Source organism: Leopardus geoffroyi, chromosome C1 (genome assembly GCF_018350155.1).
Source record: "Leopardus geoffroyi isolate Oge1 chromosome C1, O.geoffroyi_Oge1_pat1.0, whole genome shotgun sequence".
In the NCBI taxonomy this organism is placed as follows: domain Eukaryota; kingdom Metazoa; phylum Chordata; class Mammalia; order Carnivora; family Felidae; genus Leopardus; species Leopardus geoffroyi.
In genome coordinates, this window is record NC_059328.1 from 150,812,020 (window position 1) to 150,832,923 (window position 20,904).

At 34.7% G+C, this 20,904-nt stretch overlaps 1 protein-coding gene across 3 annotated transcripts in view; it reads left to right on the forward strand.

Annotated features, from left to right (window-relative positions):
• TANK (TRAF family member associated NFKB activator) overlaps positions 1-20,904 on the forward strand; it is a 94,342-nt gene that overhangs the window by 44,989 nt on the left and 28,449 nt on the right. For all 3 annotated transcript variants that reach the window (XM_045479995.1, XM_045479994.1, XM_045479993.1), the window contains exons 3-4: positions 16,176-16,284; positions 17,369-17,487. In XM_045479995.1, the coding sequence (XP_045335951.1) occupies positions 16,176-16,284; positions 17,369-17,487 (228 nt within the window). The remainder of the gene's footprint in view (positions 1-16,175; positions 16,285-17,368; positions 17,488-20,904) is intronic.

Here is a 20,904-nt window from a genome sequence, read left to right on the forward strand (position 1 = left end):
CAGCAAGAGAAAAGGAACTAACTCATTATATTCAAGGGAGTCCAAATAAGACTGTCAGTGGATTTCTCAGCAGAAGTCTTACAGGCTAGAAGGCAATGGGATGACATATTTGAAGTGCTGTAAGGGGCGCCTGGGTGGCTCAGTTGGTTGAGCATCCGACTTCGGCTCAGGTCATGATCTCACGGTGTGTGAGTTCAAGCCCTGCATCAGGCTCTGTGCTGACGGCTTAGAGCCTGGAGCCTGCTCCTGTCTCTGCCTTTCACCTGCTCATGCTCTGTCTCTCTCTGTCTCTCAATAATAAATAAACGTTAAAAAAAATTTTTTTTAAAAATAAAGTGCTGTTGGGGCGCCTGGGTGGCGCAGTCGGTTAAGCGTCCGACTTCAGCCAGGTCACGATCTCGCGGTCCGTGAGTTCGAGCCCCGCGTCGGGCTCTGGGCTGATGGCTCAGAGCCTGGAGCCTGTTTCCGATTCTGTGTGTCTCCCTCTCTCTCTGCCCCTCCCCCGTTCATGCTCTGTCTCTCTCTGTCCCAAAAATAAATAAACGTTAAAAAAAAAAAAATAAAAAAAATAAAGTGCTGTAAGAACAAAACCTGTTAACAAGAATTCTGTATATCTGGTAAAACTACCTGACCTAGAAGACCTGACCACTAGACCTGACGTAGAAGAAATGCTGAAGAATTGAAATGCCTTCAAGTTGAAATGAAAGGATGCTGCATAGTAAATTGAAGCCATATGAAAATGGGTTTTCTGTAAAAGTAAATATACAGACAAATATAAAAACTAGCATTCTTGTAATTTTAGATTGTAACTCCCCTTTTTATTTTCTACAGGATTTAAAAGACAAATGTATAAAAATTACTTTAAATCTTTATTAATGGGTGAACAATATATAAAGATGTAATTTGTGATATCAGTAACAAAGTAGGGAGGTGGAGCTATAAAGTTGGAGGGTTTGTTGTATGCAGTTGAAGTTAGTTTGGTATCAACTTAAGATACTGTCATAACTTCAGGATGTTGTATGTAGTCTCAGTGGTAACCACAAAGAAGATATCTACAGAATATGCACAAATGGAAAGGAGAAGACATCAAAATGTGTCACTACAAAAAACCAGCTAAACACAGAATAATGGAGCAAATGAAGAACAAAAAGCTGTAACATATACAGAAAACAAATAACAAAATGGCAAAAGTAAGTACTTCCCTATTGGTAATTACTTTAAGTGTAAATGAATAAAATACCCTTACCAAAAAACATCGATTTCCAAAAACCATAAAATACCTAGGAATAAACATAACCAAAGAGGTGAAAAATCTCTACACTGAAAACTATAGAAAGCTTACGAAAGAAATTGAAGAAGATGCACAAAAATGGAAAAATATTCCATGCTCCTGGATTGGAAGAACAAACGTTGTTAAAATGTTGATACTACCCAAAGCAATCTGCATATTCAATGCAACCCCTATCAAAATAACACCAGCATTCTTCACAGAACTAGAACAAACAATCCTATAATTTGTATGGAACCAGAAAAGACCCCAAATAGCTAAAGCCATCATGAAAAAGAAAACTGAAGCTGGAGGCATCACACTCCCGGACTTCAAGACATATTACAAAGCTGTAATCATCAAGACAGTATGGTACTGGCACAAGAACAGACACTCAGATCAGTGGAACAGAGTAGAGAACATAAATGGACCCATAAAGGTATGACCAACTAATCTTTGACAAAGCAGGAAAGAGTATCCAGTGGAATTAAGACAGTCTCTTCAGCAAATGGTGCTGGGAAAACCGGACAGCAACATGCAGAAGAATGAACCTGGACCACTTTCTTGCACCATACACCAAAAAACCCCCTCAAAATGGAAGAAGGACTTAAATGTAAGACAGGAAGCCATCAAACTCCTCAAGGAGAAAGCAGTTAAAAACCTCTTTGACCTCAGCTGCAGCAGCTTCTTACTCAACACCTCTCCAGAGGCAAGGGAAACAAAAGCAAAAATGAACTATTGAGACCTCATCAGGGTAAAAAGCTTCTGCACCGCAAAGGAAACAATCAGCAAAACTAAAAGGCAACCAACAGAATGGGACAAGATATTTGCAAATGACATCGATAAAGGGTTAGTATCCAAAATCTATAAAGAACTTATCAAACTCAGCACCCCAAAAAAACAAATAATCCAGTGAAGAAATGGGCAAAAGACATGAATAGACACTTCTCCAAAGAAGACATCCAGATGGCAAACAGACTCACAAAGAGCTGCTCAACATCACTCATCATCAGGGAAATACAAATCAAAACTATAAGGAGGTACCACCTCACACCTGTCAGAATGGCTAACATTGACAACTCAGGCAGCAACAGATGTTGGCAAGGATGCAGAGAAGATCTCTTTTGCACTGCTGGTGGGAATGCAAACTTGTGTAGCCCCTCTGGAAAACAGTATGGAGGTTCCTCAAAAAATTAAAAATAGAACTACCCTACAACCCAGCAATTGTACTACTAGGTATTTATCCAAGGGACACAGGTATGCTGTTTCGAAGGGGCACATGCACCCCAATGTTTATAGCAGTGCTATCGACAATAACCAAAGTATGGAAAGAGCCCAAATGTCCATTGATGGATGAATGGATAAAGAAGATGCGGTATATGTGTACACACACACACACACACACACACACACACACACACACACAATGGAGTATTATGCAGCAGTCAAAAAGAATGAAATCTTGCCATTTGCAACTATATGGTTGGAACTGGAGGGTATTATGCTAAGTGAAATTAGTCAGAGAAAGACAAATATATGACCTTATCATATGAGGAATTTAAGATACAAAACAGATGAACATAAGGGAAGGGAAGCAAAAATAATACAAAAACAGGGAGGGGGACAAAACATAAAAGATTCTTAAATATAGAGAACAAACAGGGTTGCTGGAGGGGATGTGGGAGGGGGGATGGTCTAAATGGGTAAGGGGCATTAAGGAATCTACTCCTAATATCATTGTTGCACCATATGCTAACTAACTTGGATGTAAATTAAATAATAAATGAATTTTTTAAAAAATGGGTTAGCAGAATGGATTAAGAAATGGAATCCCACTGTGTTATCCTACACAGATAACACTGTGTGTTATCTACAAGCCTCACTTTAGATTTAAGTACATACATAATAGGTTGAAAATGAAAGGATGAGAGAAGATTCTATGCAAGTAGTTACCAAAATAGAACAAGGGTGTCTGTATTGACATCAGACAAAACAGACTTTACATCAGAGATTTTTATAGAAGATAAAAGAGGGGCATTTCATAATGGCAAAGTTATTAATTTGTCAAGAAGATACAGTAATTATGCACTAATCATCAGAGCTCTAAAACATATGATACAAACATTGACAGTATTAAGAAATTATAGCTCTACAGCAGCCATCAGAGACTTTAGTACTCTATTTTCAACACTTTCAGTAATGGATAAAACAACCAGATTAGAAGATTAATAAGGAAAATGAGGTCTTGAACAGCATTGTAGGCCAGTTGGAACATATACAGAATACCCTACTCAACAACAGTAGAATTCGTATTTTTTCTCAAGTTCATATGGAACAGTATCCAGGATAGCCCATATGTTGGGCCATTAAAAAAGACTCAATAAATACTAAAAGATTGGAATCATACAAAGCATCTTTTCTAATCACAATAGAATGAAACTAGAAGTCAACGACAGAAGGAAAATTGGGAAACTAAAAATATGTAGAAATTAAATAGCACAGTCTTAAACAGCTAGTGGGTCAAAGAAGAAATCACAAGGGAAATTAGAAAATATCTTGAGACCAATGAAAATGAAAACAAAATACCAAAATTTATGGGATGCAATGAAAGCTCTGCCAAGAGGAAGGTTTTTAACTGTAAATACTTATCTTAGAAGAGAGATCTCAAATCAATAACCTAACTTTACACCACAGGAAACTAGACAAGAAAGCACAAACTAAATCAAAAGCTATTAGAAAGAAGTGATTAATAGTAGTGATTAATAGTAATTAAAAAGCTCCCAAGAATGCCTAGTACCCAGTGGCTTCATAGTGAATTCCGCCAAACATTCAAAGAGGAATTAACACCAGTCCTTCTCATATTCTTCCAAAAATTGAACAGGATGGAACATTTCCTAATGTACTCTATGAGGCCAGCATTACCCTCATACCAAAGCTAGATACACAGACACTGCAAGAAGACTGCAGACAAATATTCTTAAGAACATTGATATAAAAGTCCTCAACAAAATACTAGCAAACCAACTTCAACAGCATATTAAAATGATTTTACACCTTGACCAAGTGAGATTTATTCTTGCAATGCAAGAAAGGTGCAGCATACAAAATCAGCGTGGTTCATCACTTTAACAGAATGAAGGGGGGTTACCACATGATCATTTCAATTGATGCAGAAGAAGCAGTTGACAAAATTCAACATCCTTTTATGATAAAAACACTCAATAAACCAAGAATAGAAGGAAGTATTTCAACATAATAAAGGCCATTTATGAAAATCCCACAACTAACATAATAATCCATAGTAAAAGACTGAAGGCTTTTAAGATCAGGAATAAGACAAGGATATCCACTTTTGCCACTTTTGTTCAACATAGTACTGTTTCCAGTACTACCCAGAGCTATTAGACAAGAAAAACAATATCCAAATTGGAAAGGAAAAAGTAAAATTATTTGTTTGCAGACAACTTAATCTTATATGTAGAAAACTCTAAAGATTTCACCAAAACTGTTAGAACTAATGAATTCAGCAAAATTGTAGGATACAAAATCACACAAAAATTAATAACATTTCTATACATTGACATTAAACAGTGTGAAAAAAATTAAGAAAGCTTCATTTGCAATATCATCAAAGTAAATAATATACTTTGGAATAAACTTAACCAAGTAGGTGACGGACTTTTACAAAACATTACTGGGAAAAATAAGACATCAACATATGGTGGAAAATTCCATGCTCATGGATTGGATTTACCTTTACCATATACAAAAATGATCTCAAACCAGGACCTAAATGCAAGAGCTAATACTATAAAACTCTTAGAAGAAATCATAGGGGGAAAGCTTCATAAGATTGAATTTGGCAGTGATTTCTTGGATATGACCCCAAAAGATCAGGCAACAAAAGGAAATTAGGTAACTTGAACTTCATCAAAATTTAAACTTTTGTGTAACAAAGGATACTATCAACAGAGTGAAAAGGCAACCCAAGGAAGGTGAGAGAACAGGCATGCTTGGATGGCTCAGTCAGTTAAGCATCCAACTTTGGCTCTGGTCAAGATCCCACAGTTCATGGGTTCAGGCCCTGCATCAGGCTCTGTGCTGACAGCACAGAGCCTGGAGCCTGCTTCAGATTCTGTGTCTCCCTCGCTCTCTGTGCCTCCCCCACTAGCACTTGCTTGCTCACTCTCTCAAAAAAAAAAAAAAAAAAAAAATGAATAAACATTAAAAAAATAAAGTATTTGCAAATTGTATATCTGATAAGGAGTTGATATCTAGAATATATAAAGAACTCCTACAACTGAACAACAACAACAAAATAATCTGAATAAAAAATAAGGAAGGATATGAATAGACATTCTCCAAAGAAATTATAAAATGAACTATAAGCACATGAAGTGATCCTCAACATCATTAGCAGTTAGGGAAATGCAAATCAAAACCACAATGAGATACAACTTCATACCCAACTTCCTTCAAAGATGTGGAGAAGTTAGAATTCTTATACATTGCTGATGGGAATGTAAAATGGTGTAACCACTGTGGGAAATGTATAATATTTCCTCAAAAAAATAAACATAGGATTACCATATGACCTAGTAGTTCCACTTCTGGCTATGTACCCCAAAGAATTGAAAGCAGGGACTCAAAGATATTTGTACATCCTAACATCCGTGTTCATAGCAATCTTTGTAAGTCAGAAGGTGGAAGCAACCCTGATGTCCATGGATGGATGAATGGATAAACAAAATGCAGTATATACATATAATGGAATTTATTCAGCCTTTAAAAAGAAGGAAATTCTGACACATAGTATAACATGAATTAACCTTGAAGATATGCTAAGTGAAATAAGCTAGTCACAAAAGGACATGTTTATGTATGATTCTACTTACATGAGTTACCTAGTCAGATTATAGAGATAGAAAGTAGTAGGGTGGTTCCTAGAAGCTGAGGGAAGGGAATGGGGAATTAGTGTTTAAAAGATACAGAGTTTCAGTTGAGGAAGATGAAAAAGTTCTGGAAATAGTTTGTGGTGATGATTACACCACATTGTGAGTGTTACTTAATGTCACAGAACTGTACACTGAAAAATAGTTAAAATGGCAAATTGTACATATATATTTTACCACAACTTTAAAAAATCTGTTGCAAAAAAAGAAAAGAATTGGTGTGGCCTAGATTCTCTTACTAGATTGTTTTATTGCTATGCTATTCATCTATACAAAGTCACCATCCTTTCACCACTTACTTGTCCATACTCCAAGCCAGTTTTTCTCATAGTGTTTCTGTGAAGAAATACACTTTAGGGCTCTTCTCGGGGCCTAGGTGGCTCCATTGGTTGAGCATCTGACTCTTGAGTTTGGCCCAGATCATGATCGCAAAGTCGTGGGATCAAACCCCACATCAGGCTCCATGCTGAGTGTGGACCCTGCTTAAGATTCTCTCTCTCCCTCTCCCCTGCTCATGCATGTGCACTCTCTCTCCCTCTCTGTCTCTTACATTAAAAAATAATAAAATTTTAAAGACTCCTCTTTAAGAAGTCAGTGTGCATTCGGTCAAAAAAAAAAAAAAGCATTCGGTCAAGAAAAGACATCCAACTATTACAAATTAATGAAGGAAACAAAGACAAATAAGGGCAAGTCAGTGATTTTTAAAATATTACTGGCTGAAATTACAAAAGCAGCACATGCTTATTGAAAAAAATGCAAGTAATTCAGGATATACAGAACGTAAAGTGATTGTCTTTCCCCTTACTCTCCAAGGGTAAGCATTGTTAGTAATGTGATATATATTCTTCCAGAACATGTGAATCATATTTTTTTAAATGGAATGGTGCTGATCTGAAAAAGGTTAAAATTTTTTAAAAATGTCTTTATCTTCACCATCATCATCACTAAGATTTATCAAAGCTATGTTTACCAGAGTGCTTTATACAGTCATCTAATTTAATCATTAGACAAATCTGGTGAGGAAGTATTATTTTCATTTTTTCAGATGAGGAAAAGAAAGTGCAGAGAGGTGAAGTAGCTTGCCCACAACCACACATCTAATGAGTAATAAAGGTGGTAGAACTGTGATTTGACCATAAATTTTACAAGTATCAAATAACTTTGTATGTAAATCCCCCTAGCTCTGCAAAGTTAAGCATTGTTAGCCCATTTTCAAATGAAGAAATTGAGACTCAGAAATAAGTTAATTTTTTTATGCAAAGTGGCAGAATGTGTACTGAAACTAGGTTTATCTGAATCCAGAGGCCACATTTATTTTACTAACCTAGCAAATCACAGCCCATTCCAGGTACTCAAAGTGTTCTTCCCATTACTATGAATAATCTAATTTGGCTTCCTATTTTCTTGGATAAATCCTTACTTTGTGTTTTATACATCTCTTATGAAAAGAAGCTGGGGAGTATAAGGCTTACTGTTCGTATTTCTTTCATTCATTCTACAATTTATGATGTGCCAGGTACATAATAAATGCTAGGGATTACAAGATAAGTAAAACAGATCATACACTTAAAGGGTTCACGATCTGATATTGCTTCTTCTGTTTGTTGCCTTGTATAAGCATTCATATGTACCCATGCTAAGAGGTCTTCTGATTTTTTCCAAAGTAGAGTAATGTTTTAATCATAGTAGCCCCTAACATGGGCAACTTTTAATATGCTTACAGAATAAGAGAAGAAACTATTAAATAGAACAGTGGTAGAGTTGGCTTGGTCCTTGAATCAGTTACTGTACAGGGTAACTAATTCAAGAGACCAGGAAGTACTGTGTTTAAATAAGATAAAAGTTTGTCCTCTCGTGCAACAGTCCAGAGTAGCCAGGGATAATGGGGCAGCTCTACCATCCTTAAAATACGGTTTCCCCCTCTGGAATCACAGAGGCCATTCTACTTGTTAACATTTCCCTGCCAGTGAGAACAGAAAGAAGCAGTGAAAAGCAGACAGCTTTCTTTTAATAATGTGGTCCAAAATTTGTACAGGTCACTTCTGTTCACATCCTGTTAGCCAGAACTTAGTCATATGGTCATATGGCTAGTAAATGTATTCTCTAGCTGGATGACCATGTGCACAGGTAAAAGTCTGTATTACTAAAAGAAAAACCGAGAATGTATATGGGGGAATAACTAGCAGTCTTTGCCACACATTTTGACTAACTAGGCTAAGGTTTCAAATATCACAAGAGTCTATAATGTGGACTTAAATATTTAATCAGCTGTATTACTTATACCAAGTTGCTTCTGATCCATTTCTGCCACTGTTCTGTGGAAGAAACCAAATATATTTAATAAAGACTTAAGTACCCTCTATTGCTTATTTGACCATCTTTCCAAGAGAAGTATCAGTAATAAGTAATTTAAAAATCTGAAAATTTTAAAACTGATTGCCATTTAAAAATCAGATTACAGTATTCATAAATGATTAAGTTTCGGAAAACTTCCTAGAGTGGGTCTCCTGCTTTTCCCAAGATCTTTGCATTATGTAAAAAGAAAATATAAATCTCCTTTGTTGAAAGAGAAATGTGGAAAAAAATGTATTTGTCTTTTCTTGCCAGTTCTTGGTTAAAAGTGAAAAATCAACAATGTCTTATGTGGGAAGGTAAAAATCTCCTTAATTATAAGATCAGGTGCTTACAAACAAAATTTCCTTTCTTTCTACTGCTAAGAAAGGTGAAGGATACAGAATACTTAAAACCATCCTGTTTGCTAAGTAAAGATCCTCACTAACTAACCAGTGAGTCTATGATGAAGGCCTCAAATAAGACTAAATTTGACTGTGCACTTTTTGTCATCAATTATAGAGCCAAACATTTTTCCAACAACAATGTTAAACCATTAAGGACTGTGTTGTCAGATTGCTTTATTCTAGAGCTAGTCTTGACCCATCCGAAATGTAAAGTGTCAGGCTTATGTTACCTGTAAAAGCTGGTAGACTATGTTTACTAAAGCATAATGTGCCTTTATTATAGGTAGTACTTTATTTAAAAATCCTTTATTTTCACTTAAGATGTGAATGGCCTCATTGTTTACCACCCTTCTTTTTTTCCTTTCTTTGTTCCCCAAAATCTCTGTGTAAAGTGTCAGTGGAAATGGAGCAATTTACTCTTCTTTCTTTCTACAGAAGCTACTGGTATTAGAATAAAGGTGCTTCTGTTGTTTCTGACTGAAGTTTTATTTCTTCTATTGTACATTGTCAGTACGTTGCCATAGACTCATTTTCTACCTATCAAAATTTCAAATATTTGTATCCTTTGTTCCAGGTTTTTATTTCCAGAAATACTTTTAGACAGGCATGCTAAGGTAGAAGTTCAAAAAGTTATGTTAATAATTAGGAATGTTTAAATTATGATATCCGTTCAAAGATACTGTGAGCACCTACTCAGTATATTGTGTCAGCAACCGTTCTAAGTACTGGGTCCACCATGATAAGCATACACGCTGTCTGCTTCGTGGAATGGTGGCACATCTAGTAAAGAATAGACTAGTCAAATAATCTCATAAATGTGAATTTTCGTGGTGCCTGGGTGGCTCAGTTGGCTAAGCAGCCGACTTCAGTCAGGTCATGATATTGCGGTTTGTGGGTTCGAGCCCTGCCTCGGGGTCTGTGCCAACAGCTCAGAGCCTGGAGCCTGCATCACATTCTGTGTCTCCCTCTCTCTCTCTGCCCTCCCCCTTCTCTCTCTCTCTCTCTCTCTCTCTCTCTCTCTCTCTCTCAAAAAATAACTAAACATTTAAAAAATTATTTTTAAATAAATGTGAAATTTCAAACTCTGGTAAGTATTAGGAAGAAAAGTAAACTGTTGTTAGAACATCTGTTAGGGAGTTGACCTAATCTAGGAGATCAGAGAAGATAATATTTATGAAGTGATTTTTGAAAGGACAGGTTTGAGGTACTTTCCAAGTAAACAAACTGTGTTACAATGACTCATTGGCCTGAAGAATTGAAAGTATAAGAGAAAAGTGCAATAAGAATCAGGGGCAAAACTATGTAGGCTCTTTAGAGGCCATGTTGAGGATTTTTGATTATTTTGAAAACAGTAGGAAACCATTTAAGACATTTATGAGGGAAGGGTGAGAGAACCCAGTGGGTGTTATGATTATATTTGCATTTTGCAAAATACATAATGGCTACAGTTTAGACAGTGGATTGGCTGCTACACTTAGGGAGAGCAGTAAGTCTATTGCAGTAGTCTATTAAGGATGTGATGGCTTGAATGGTGATGGCTACATTGAAGATAAAAAAGTGGACAAATTTGAGAGATATTCAGTATTAAAATTGACACTTGGTAATGGATTGGCTATAGAACAAGTAGATGTCAAGGATGGTTATAGCTTTCCAGATGGATAGTGGTGCCCTGTACTGAAAGAAGGAATGCAAAGGACCTGATTGTCCCATGGGCTGGGGTTGTAGGAGGGAGAAGGAGATGTTGGAGGGAAAAGATCGTCAATTTTGAATATGTAAAATTTAAAATGCTTTCCCGGCAGCACTTGGCCACATAGATCTAGAAGAGAGACGTAGAAATCCCAGAGAAGTCTGGGCTAGAAGGAGATATTTGAGAGTCTGGAGTATAACCTGCCACTTGGGATGATATTGCTTAAGGGGAGCCTATATAGCAAAAAGAGGACCTTGCTAGAATATACTAGCACAATATACTAGAATATAGCTTGCTAAGTATACTCACGTGATCTGCCATGGTGGTTATTTAGGGTCTTGGGCTTTGGTGGTCAGGCAAAACCTGGATTAAAATCCCAGCTCCACTGCCTACTAAGAAACTTTGGCCAGGTTTTTTTGTACCTCTTTGTGCTTCAGTTTTCTCACCTGTAAAATGTAGGAAATAACTGCCTCAGAAGATTAGTCAGTTTAACAGCTAAAATGAAATAAAGGTCTCTGATTTTGGTGCATAGTAAGTATTCGGTGAAATGATCATATGATGATCGTGTATTGTTGAAAATTTTGATTGCGGAACAGTTCACGGTTTTTAAGAAGTAGAATACATATACATGTGCACAGAAGTTCCCAAAGGATATAGACCAAAGCATCAGTAGTTACCTCTGAGGAGGAATGAAAGGCATAGTAAAGGGAAAGACTCTTTACCTTGTACATGTGGGGTTTTGTGGTGGTAGTGATAGTAGACATTTTGTTTTGTGCATTTTCTCAACAAATGTGCCACTTTTTAACAGCCATTAATGGTTCCATAATCATTTTTGACTATTTTTTCTCTTTGTAAACTTTGAACAACCAGGGCTCTTAGTTTTTTTGCTTGACAGAATGTTTTTGATTCAATGGAGGTACCATACCGCTTTCTCAAAAAGAAACTTCTGAATCCTGGGTTACAATGAACTAGAAGAAAGACTGAGAAAACTGGCTTAGAGCATGGGGAAGTTGTGTGGTAAGTCTGGTGACAAATTGTCCATGTTCAGGGGTAATAGAGCTACATGGTAACAGGTATTATGTAGATACCTTGCTCATTATTAAAAGAAAGGAACTAACATTTGCAAAGAGCTTATTATGTACCACATAATTTATACATGTCATTTCCTTCAGTCCTTCAAGTAAATACCATTTTCATTTCAGGAAGAGAGAAACCAAACCTCAAAAAGGCTAATAAGTAATCAGAACCAAAACACAAGATTGCAAAATAAAAATAGCTTGTCATAGTTTACCATTTGGCATGCTGAGAAATTGGTGGCAGCACTGAGTAGTAGATATTCACATTGATAATTTGGTCTGTCAGATTGCAGGTCTAGGTAAGACTTGATGCCAGGAGGATGGGGGAGGGCAGGGTTTATAACCTAGTTATAATAAGAAAATATAGCAGAGAATGGTTGAAGAATAGGCTGTATAAATCAGGATCTCTGAGTTGCTAATCATATACAATCTTTTTTTTTTTTTTTAACTTGAAGTTGATGTTTAGTTTACCAGAGTTTCAAGATAAAACAGTTTGTGATCAAAGTGCTGTGTATTGAGACAGTTATTATTTAATTGTCTTCCTTCAAGAACTGTGGAGCTTCCGTATTGAGAACATTTGTGGTAGTGTTCTACAAAGCTTTTGTTCTCTTTGTTAATCTTGGAACAGTCTGAAAGATTTTTACATTGAGATTCTTTTTTTTTTAATCCATTCAATTTATTAAATTCCTATTCTTCTTATACCTGGAGGAAAACAGTGGTATTTTTCAGAATATTGAGATTAGTTTTTAAGGATGAAAAGAGATAATGTTTGACCTTTAGCAAGTATCATCAATGACGTAAGGGTACTTGAACTTTTTTTCCCTCATCTAGGAAATAAGTGCTTTGAAAAATATTTTAAAAATGAGAATTTTTAGTGTCAGCAATAGGGAAAAAAACAATTTAGAACTCTTTTAATATTTATAAAACACATGAAAACTTGAGCAGCTGTATATCCAAAATTACAGAGAATATGCTGCCTTAGCTTTAAAGGTGGATTGAAATTTCCCTGGATAAAGGGACAGTTCTAAAGATAATCTTTTTGCTTTGTTTATGATAATCAAGGAAGGCATATATGGACAACCATTTTTAATAAATTTAAAATGTATACCATATTTGATCAGCATTGTTTTCAGCTTTGCTTTTGAACACTAAGAAAGAATACAGAGTGCATTATGGCACAAATACCTAAGTACCTGTTTACCTCTTCAGTTACTGGTAGACCACTTGTTTTGCTAGTCTTTGGAATTGGAAGGAGTGTCAAATACACAGAAGCCAGAGTCATCTTGGCCAGATGGTGTTTGATACAGATGGATGGTTAGTTGTCATGCAGATCTCCTAGTTGGTAACTTGTTGCTGCCATCTGACTCAAAGAATCATTCACACACACTGGCTGTCAAAAGCATCTTCTCTTCTGTCTGTTTTAGCTGTCATGTCTGTGCTCTGTACAGACGTGTTGACAAGACATTGCTGTTGTACATTTTCAATGTGGTTGTTAGTGATTTTTCTGTTTTGTGGGATCTTTGATCGGGCTGGAATGTACTTGGTTTGTAATTGTGTTTTTTTTTAAAAATACTGTGACAGTGCAACAATTATCTGACCTTTTAAAAGGACTTTTCAGGTTATAAGTGTATTCAGATCTGTTCAGTGAACAAAAAGCATTTAATAAAAAGGAAAGAAACCTTCTTGTTTCAGTTTCCAAATATAACAAATAAACTGAATTCTACTGGTTATTTCTGAATTTGAATCAGTATCTTCTTGTGGACTCTCTATCTTATAGCCTTGTGGTCAAAATCTTTATACTATTTTCTGAGTATGTATTTTCTTTTCTTGAAATGGTACCTTTTTTTCTGATGGTAAAAGCTTCCCTTTTTCTCCCCCCGCCCCCCCCAAAAAAAGAAAAAGAAAAGATCTTCAGACATTGCCTATCTTTTGCACCCATTTTCTCAAACTTAATTTCCTTTTCTCTTATTCACCTAGTGACCTGTCTCCTATTTTTCCTGTTTCCCTTATAAAATATAAGCAAAGCCTTTCTCCAGTCTTTCAGGTAACTTCTTAAGTTATTTCTGAAGTCTGTTTCTCTGATAATTAACAACTTAATTAACAATTTAAAGTCTATTTATTCAACTAATACTTAGCATCTCAAAATGTGCCACTCTGCTATACTCTAGAGATACCAGAAGAAAATAGTCTCTGCTCTTGAAGAGGTCATAGTCTAAAGTGAAATCAGAAGTATAGATAATGAGACTAGAATACTACAATTGCTTTAAGTGTGTGGAGAACAGAAAAGCAGTAAGAGAACAAGGGCCATTGCTCTTCTTTTCCCCTGCTGTATTTCCAGAATATCAGTTTTTAATTTATTACAGAATTTGCTTGAGTTTATAAAGCACTTTATTAAGTGGTTTAAGAAATAGTTCAAAACTTTAACTTGAAAGAGTTGTTGATTTTTCCCATCCAGTGACTACATTTTCAGCATTATTCGTTTGTTATAATATTTTATATGCAGGTATGCTAAAGTATGTTTTTAAGCCAGAGATAAAAGATGAATATTACCTGGCAGAACCTTCTGACTTGGTTCCAAAAGAAAATACAAGTCCTTTGGTTTTCAGTGCAGGTGGGGGAAAAATATATAGTAGAAAGAGAATAGGCTGAAGTTTGAATCACTTACACACTCATTCTGGGCCTATCTCTAACTTGCTAAGTTTTTTATACTGGTTACTTAGTGTCTGGATAATAGAATATTTTTACCTATCAAAACATAGTGATGAAAGAATGGGCAATTATTGGTTAGTATTTATGAAGAGCTTTGAGTTCTTTGGAAAAAGCCGTAAATACACAGAAGTAGATAGTGAGGAAGTAACATCAGCATGTTTGCTGATTCCTCAGCCTGGTAGCTCTGTGCAGCCCAGGTAAATTTAGGTATTACAGAATTTGCTGTAGACATTTAAATCCTCCTTTCAGTCAGCCAACTCACTCTTTCTAGGGACTTGGGTATAAATTTATCTAGGAAAGAGATGTCTTGTCCTGAGAGGCATGGCCCTAGACTGGATTTTGGTATTTAAGGATTAGTTCTGAGACTCATAATCATAGGATATGTGATCCATATGGATTAACAAGATACATTCTTCTATTTGCAATAATGAAGTTTGGATTCCTTTTTTTTTTTTTTAACTTGGATTCTTTATTTCCATTATTTTTTTTTCAACAAGCATGTACTAAATATCTCCTATGTATAAGTTACTTTGCAAAGTTTAATGGGAGTATCAAGTCCTGTAACACTACTCTCAGGCAGCATGCAAAGAAAATGAACCACTTAAGTTACTTATCAGCTCTGTCAGTTACTCTTCTTTGAAGTGTATTACTTATAAAATTTCACCTTTTGTTTCGCAAAATGTGGTATTTTGCTTTAATTTCCTAAGCTAATGTATTTTGGGAATCTAGGAACCGCTATATAATTTATAAAGAACTTTAAGCTTACTGGTCTCTGAAAAGAATAATTTCATTAATTTTGAACTCTGAATTAAAAAAAAAATTCAAAATCAAATACTTAGTATGTACTGAAGGACATTCCAAGATTATTAGGACCTTCTTTTATATTCAGGGAATTTGCAATTTAGTCATTTATTGTTGGACCAGTGATAAAAATTGATAAAGAATTCTCTGTTATTTGTTGGTGATATTTTTTAAGACTTTGTACTAATTTGGTAATTGTAATGTAGCATTTTCAAATTTGCTTGAAGGTTTGTTAACATCTGTATTCTCTAATGCAAACTGCTGTCTTTTTTCATTGCTTAATTTTCACAGCCACTGCAATAAAATAGCAAGATGAATGGATTAAAAATATAAGGGAAATTATGATATTTAAGATATCCAGTAAAGATTAAGCACATATTCTCTTGACTTCTTAAAACTTAATCTGAGAAAATAAGTTTTTGATCAGTATAATTTTGTAATTTGTACTCATCCCTTTAATTTTCGTAGGGTTTTAGTCAGAGCTACTTTCTTTGTGATTTTATACCCTAAGTATAAATTCAAAAGTGTTTTTACTTAAGAGACATGAAATGTTAACATTTTTTTAAGTTACAGGTATTTTTATACAGTAGCATAGAATGATAGAATGAATCCATTTTGTCATTCATGCTTTTGTCGTTGCTGCCATTAAGAACTGAATTCTAAATTACAATTTTTATCCTAACTGAAAGACCAAGAGTTGAACTATTAACTGAAGTTTCTCTAATTAAAGTGACTTTTTAAATTTTACAGTGTTTTAAGTCAGTGATGTTTATAATGATTATTACTGTATTGTTGGATCCAGTTTTTGGCTCACAAATAACATGCTCACTACCTGGGAAATGGCAGTAGGGCAAACCATATCTATATGTAATTCTTAATGGACAGTAGATGTATGTACACACATCTGTCAGTAAATATAAGGCTGAATGGTTTTTATGTCCACAGACTGAGAACTATGAGCAGAGAATACGTGAGCAACAGGAACAGCTGTCACTTCAACAAACTATTATTGACAAGCTGAAATCACAGTTACTTCTTACGAATTCCAGTCAAGGTATCTTCATATTTATTTTTTACGTATTTCTTAAACCTCTTGAAGAACAGAAAGATGGAAATCAAGTTTTTCTATTTTATTTCTCCATTGTTTCTCAGTAGTTCTGATATTTTAATGATTGCGGTGCAGTTACATGTTTTCATTTACGAAATGAGTACTTGCCAGGGTGTGGGAAAATGAACATTCTTCTAGAACTCTGTGTTGATAAAACTTCTTAGAGGGCAATTTGCCAGTAAGTAGTGAAAGCTTTCTTAAATGTCTGTGCCTTTTAAACAAAAAATTCAAGTCCTAACCATATGCCATAAGAAAATATTTGTTCAAATACTCAAAGATACGTATGTAAGGATGCTTATCACAGTATAACTTCTAATAATGAAAAATTATATACAATGAAATGTTCAACAGTTAAATTATAGTCTTTCGTATAATCATCAGCTGTGTAGAAGAAGCGATGATAATAGATGTTAACTTACTAACATGAGACATGTTCATTATATATAGGAAAGAACAAAACAAGATTTTATATATATACATATATATATATATAATTTTATTTTTTGTGTGCAACAAAAAAGATTCTTGTATGAATTTATATGTATTGGAAAAGAAAAACTGTGATAAAATATAAACTAAAATTTTGACAGGAATAATTCACAGGTCATAAAGGTTTGAGCAGCTTTTATTTATTTATTTATTTTTGGTATGTCTGCATTTTCTAATTTTCCTATAATAAGTATGGAGTATTTATGCAAATGATTGTCTTAAACAAGAAGTGCATACCTGAAAATACTGCTTATTAAAAGTTTCACTGCTGTTGTTGATGGTAGGCTTCAAAGAGCTTCTAGTTTTCTAAATTCTACATAGTTTTTATACCACTGATTTGGGGAGTGTAGGAGTTTTGTGGGAATGGAAAAAATCTAAATGGGCAAATTTAAGTTGTCAAGGTAATTTTTATCTTAAGAATTTCTGAAACTCATAGTTTAAATTTTCTTTAAAATTAGGGTTTCTGATTTGTTTTTATTTTTTCAGCTGGTACCAAAAACAGGGATATCCTACTTATATCCAAGAGGTTTTTGTCTTGCAGATAACAGTTTTGGCTATGTTCCTCTGCTTGAAGACAGTGAAGCAAGAAAGAATAATTTGACTCTTGATCAGCCACATGATAAAGTAAAATCAGGAATACCAAGAGAAAAAGAATTAAAGGTAGACTGCACTGCTGGTTTATTCCCTAAAGAAAATAAGAAGTGATGGGATGCCTGGGTGGCTCAGTCTGTTGAGCGCCCAACTTTTGTGCGGGTCATGATCTCGCGGTTCGTGGGTTCAGACCCTGCATCAGGCTCTGTGCTGACAGCTCAGAGCTGGGAGCCTGCTTTCCTTATTAGATTTTATGTCTCCTTCTCTCTCTGCCCCTCTCCCACTTGTGCTTGGTCTCTCTCTCTCTCTCTCTCTCTCTCTCTCTCTGTCAAAAATAAACATTGAAAAAAAAATTTTTTAAAGAAAATAAGAAATGAGAAATTGGGTTCCACAGACTTACTGAATTATTCAGTCAGTATTCTATCGAATTTGTGTGGGCGAGAGCAAGGGAGAAGGTGGAGGAGATTTTTTTCACTCCTACCATTTCTTCAAAAAGCAACATTCAAATGCTGACACATAACACATGTGCTTCTTTGTTTTGTTCTCCTGTGGTAGATCCACCACTGGAATTCTAAACAAATTGTAGATGTACACAAACAAATGACATACATATTTCAAATAGAAGCACTATTTCCAGGTAAAATAAAGGCTTAGGGTTCATGTTTCCTAGTATTCTCTTTTCTATATCACAAAGAAATAAAACATTTAACTAAGGTAGGTAGTAAGGCACAGATGATTCTGGATTAGAAAATAACATTCTAGTTTGTTCTTCAATTTCCTGTGCTTAATTTTCTTTAAAAAATCCACCTAACCAGTTCGGCAAAAGTCTTCACTGAAACAATATAAGAAGGAACGTTCCATATCTCTGCAAGGAGACATGTATAAGGATGTTGGTTAGGAACAAATTAAACATCCATCAGTGGCAGAACAGTACACCTTTACAGGAAACACTTTAGAAAAATTAAAATTAACCAAACATTTATATATTAGTATGCCTAGATTTCAGAAAGAGTATTGAACAAAAAGTGGAAATTACAAAATGATAAAATGGGAATGACTTATGTAAATTTTTTCAGATATAAAATATTATGACACTGTTTCTAAAAACACAAGTATGTAGTAAAAGTATAAAAACATGGACAAGAACGTTCCACAACTTTCTTAGAAAAATGATCACCTCCATAGTTGGGGAGAGAAGAGTCTCTGATTCTGGGAAGGGAATAAAATAAAAGATCAGTTGTATCTATAACTTTTCTTTTTTTAAAGAAAACTACTGAAATGAAATGTTAACACTTGTTAAATCAAGGTACTAGATACACAGATGTATATTATTTTCCATGTTTTTATGAATCCTTGAAATGTGTGTTTAAAAAGGAATTTTTTAATGAGTTAGGTTTTAGAAGGATGAAATAGCTCTTCAATAAAATAAGATTTCCTAACTAATGAGGACTCTTAACATCCACAAGACCAATTAAGTCAAGAATGCTATATTTATTTCTTCTAAATATGGTAGAAGATTTTAGCTTTGTGTGCCTAGGTTATTCATTTATCGATCCCATAACTAAGGCTGTTGTAATTTGTTTTTATTTAACATGAAATATGAGAAACCCAGTTTAAATACTTTTCTATATATAAAAATTTATAAAATTTATATAATTTATAAAATTATATAAAATATATATATAAATATATAAAAAATAGAATGAGAAGTTCTCTAATGTATCTCCCCTTTCATTTTTTTTTTTTTTTTTTTTAATTTTTTTTTTTTTTTCAACATTTATTTATTTTTGGGACAGAGAGAGACAGAGCATGAACGGGGGAGGGTCAGAGAGAGAGGGAGACACAGAATCGGAAACAGGCTCCAGGCTCTGAGCCATCAGCCCAGAGCCCGACGCGGGGCTCGAACTCACGGACCGCGAGATCGTGACCTGGCTGAAGTCGGACGCTTAACCGACTGCGCCACCCAGGCGCCCCTCCCCTTTCATTTTTTAAAAATCAATCTTGTTTTTTTATTTGAATCATTCAGCTCTCTTCACCCTCACTCCAATTTCCATTTATCTAAAAATGCTGATAAACACAAGAAACTCTGGCACTGGAATATGTTTCAGTTTATTTTGCAAAAGACAAAATTCAGAAACAGTGATTCGGACTTCTGAAATACAATCTTATGATTGGGTCTATTATAGTGCATTATAAAATAATTGAATTACTGTGAAATGGCAGCACATAAACTTAGTGCTTAAGTAAACAATATTTACATTCCATTTTCATGTTTTGGGGACTTCTTTTTTTTACTTAAAAAATTTTTTTTTAGTATTTATTTTTGAGAGAGAGAGACAGTGTGAGCAGGGAAGAGGCAGAGAGAAAGGGAGACACAGCATCTGAAGCAGGCTCCAGGCTCTGAGCTGCCAGCACAGAGCCTGGTGCAGGGCTTGAACTCAGGAACTACAAGATCATAACCTGAGCCGAAGTTGGTTGCTTAACCAACTGAGCCACCCAGGTGCCCCTTGTTTTGAAGACTTTGAAATGTGATTATTTACCATCAATTTTTAATCAAAATTCCTACATATATTCCAGTTATAACATTTCTTTGAAGATAATAAAATATCTCTAGTTCAAAATATACAGAAGGCATTTTTGAAAATATTAATCTTGGTTAGAACAAACAGGATGGTGTAAAAGGCTCTTAGATATGTTAGTAATTTCATTTATTTTATATTTGGTAATTTGTCATTGTTTATGAAAGGTTTAGGGTTTATTTTTCAGTCAGTAAGTGTTCAGTGGGAACCTTCCTCTGAATTATTTTTTAAATTACATTCGTTTTATTTTTATAAGATGTCTTTTGTCTATAAAATATATACTATCTGGATATCTGGCTTACATTAAGTGTAAGTAATAGAAATTATGTCAGAGATGGCTTATTTCCAAAGAATTAATAATGTTGCACAATTGTAACCTTATTTGTAAACAGACAATAGAGGAAAAAATAAAGTGAGAAATATAAATCTAGTGAGTTCTCTTAATGATCTTTACTAATAGGGGAAACATTTATGTGACAGCCACATATTTAATACTTGGAATAGCTCATCAACTCAGTCTTCTTATACTGTAACTATTTAATAAAAATAAAATTAACTCTTATATTTCCGGTTTCTCATCTTTATCTAGAGTCAAAGTGCTAATGAGCACTAAATATGCAACAGATTAAAAGGAAGAAATATATTCCAAAAGAAGGAAGGAATTGGATTTATTGAATATTTGAGAGCTGGCTGTATATTGTAAAAAAATAGGCCTCATTTAGAAAACTACTGGCCAATTAAGCAGTTGAAACTCAATTCAGTTTTAGTTAATACAAGTGAAATCCTTTCCTAAAGAATTTTGATTTTGGATGTATCAGGGTTTTTCCAAAATGAAAAATTGCATATTGGTTGTCAGTTGCAGCTTTGTAAAAGTGTGCATGTACGTGTAGAAACTGAAAGGCAGCAT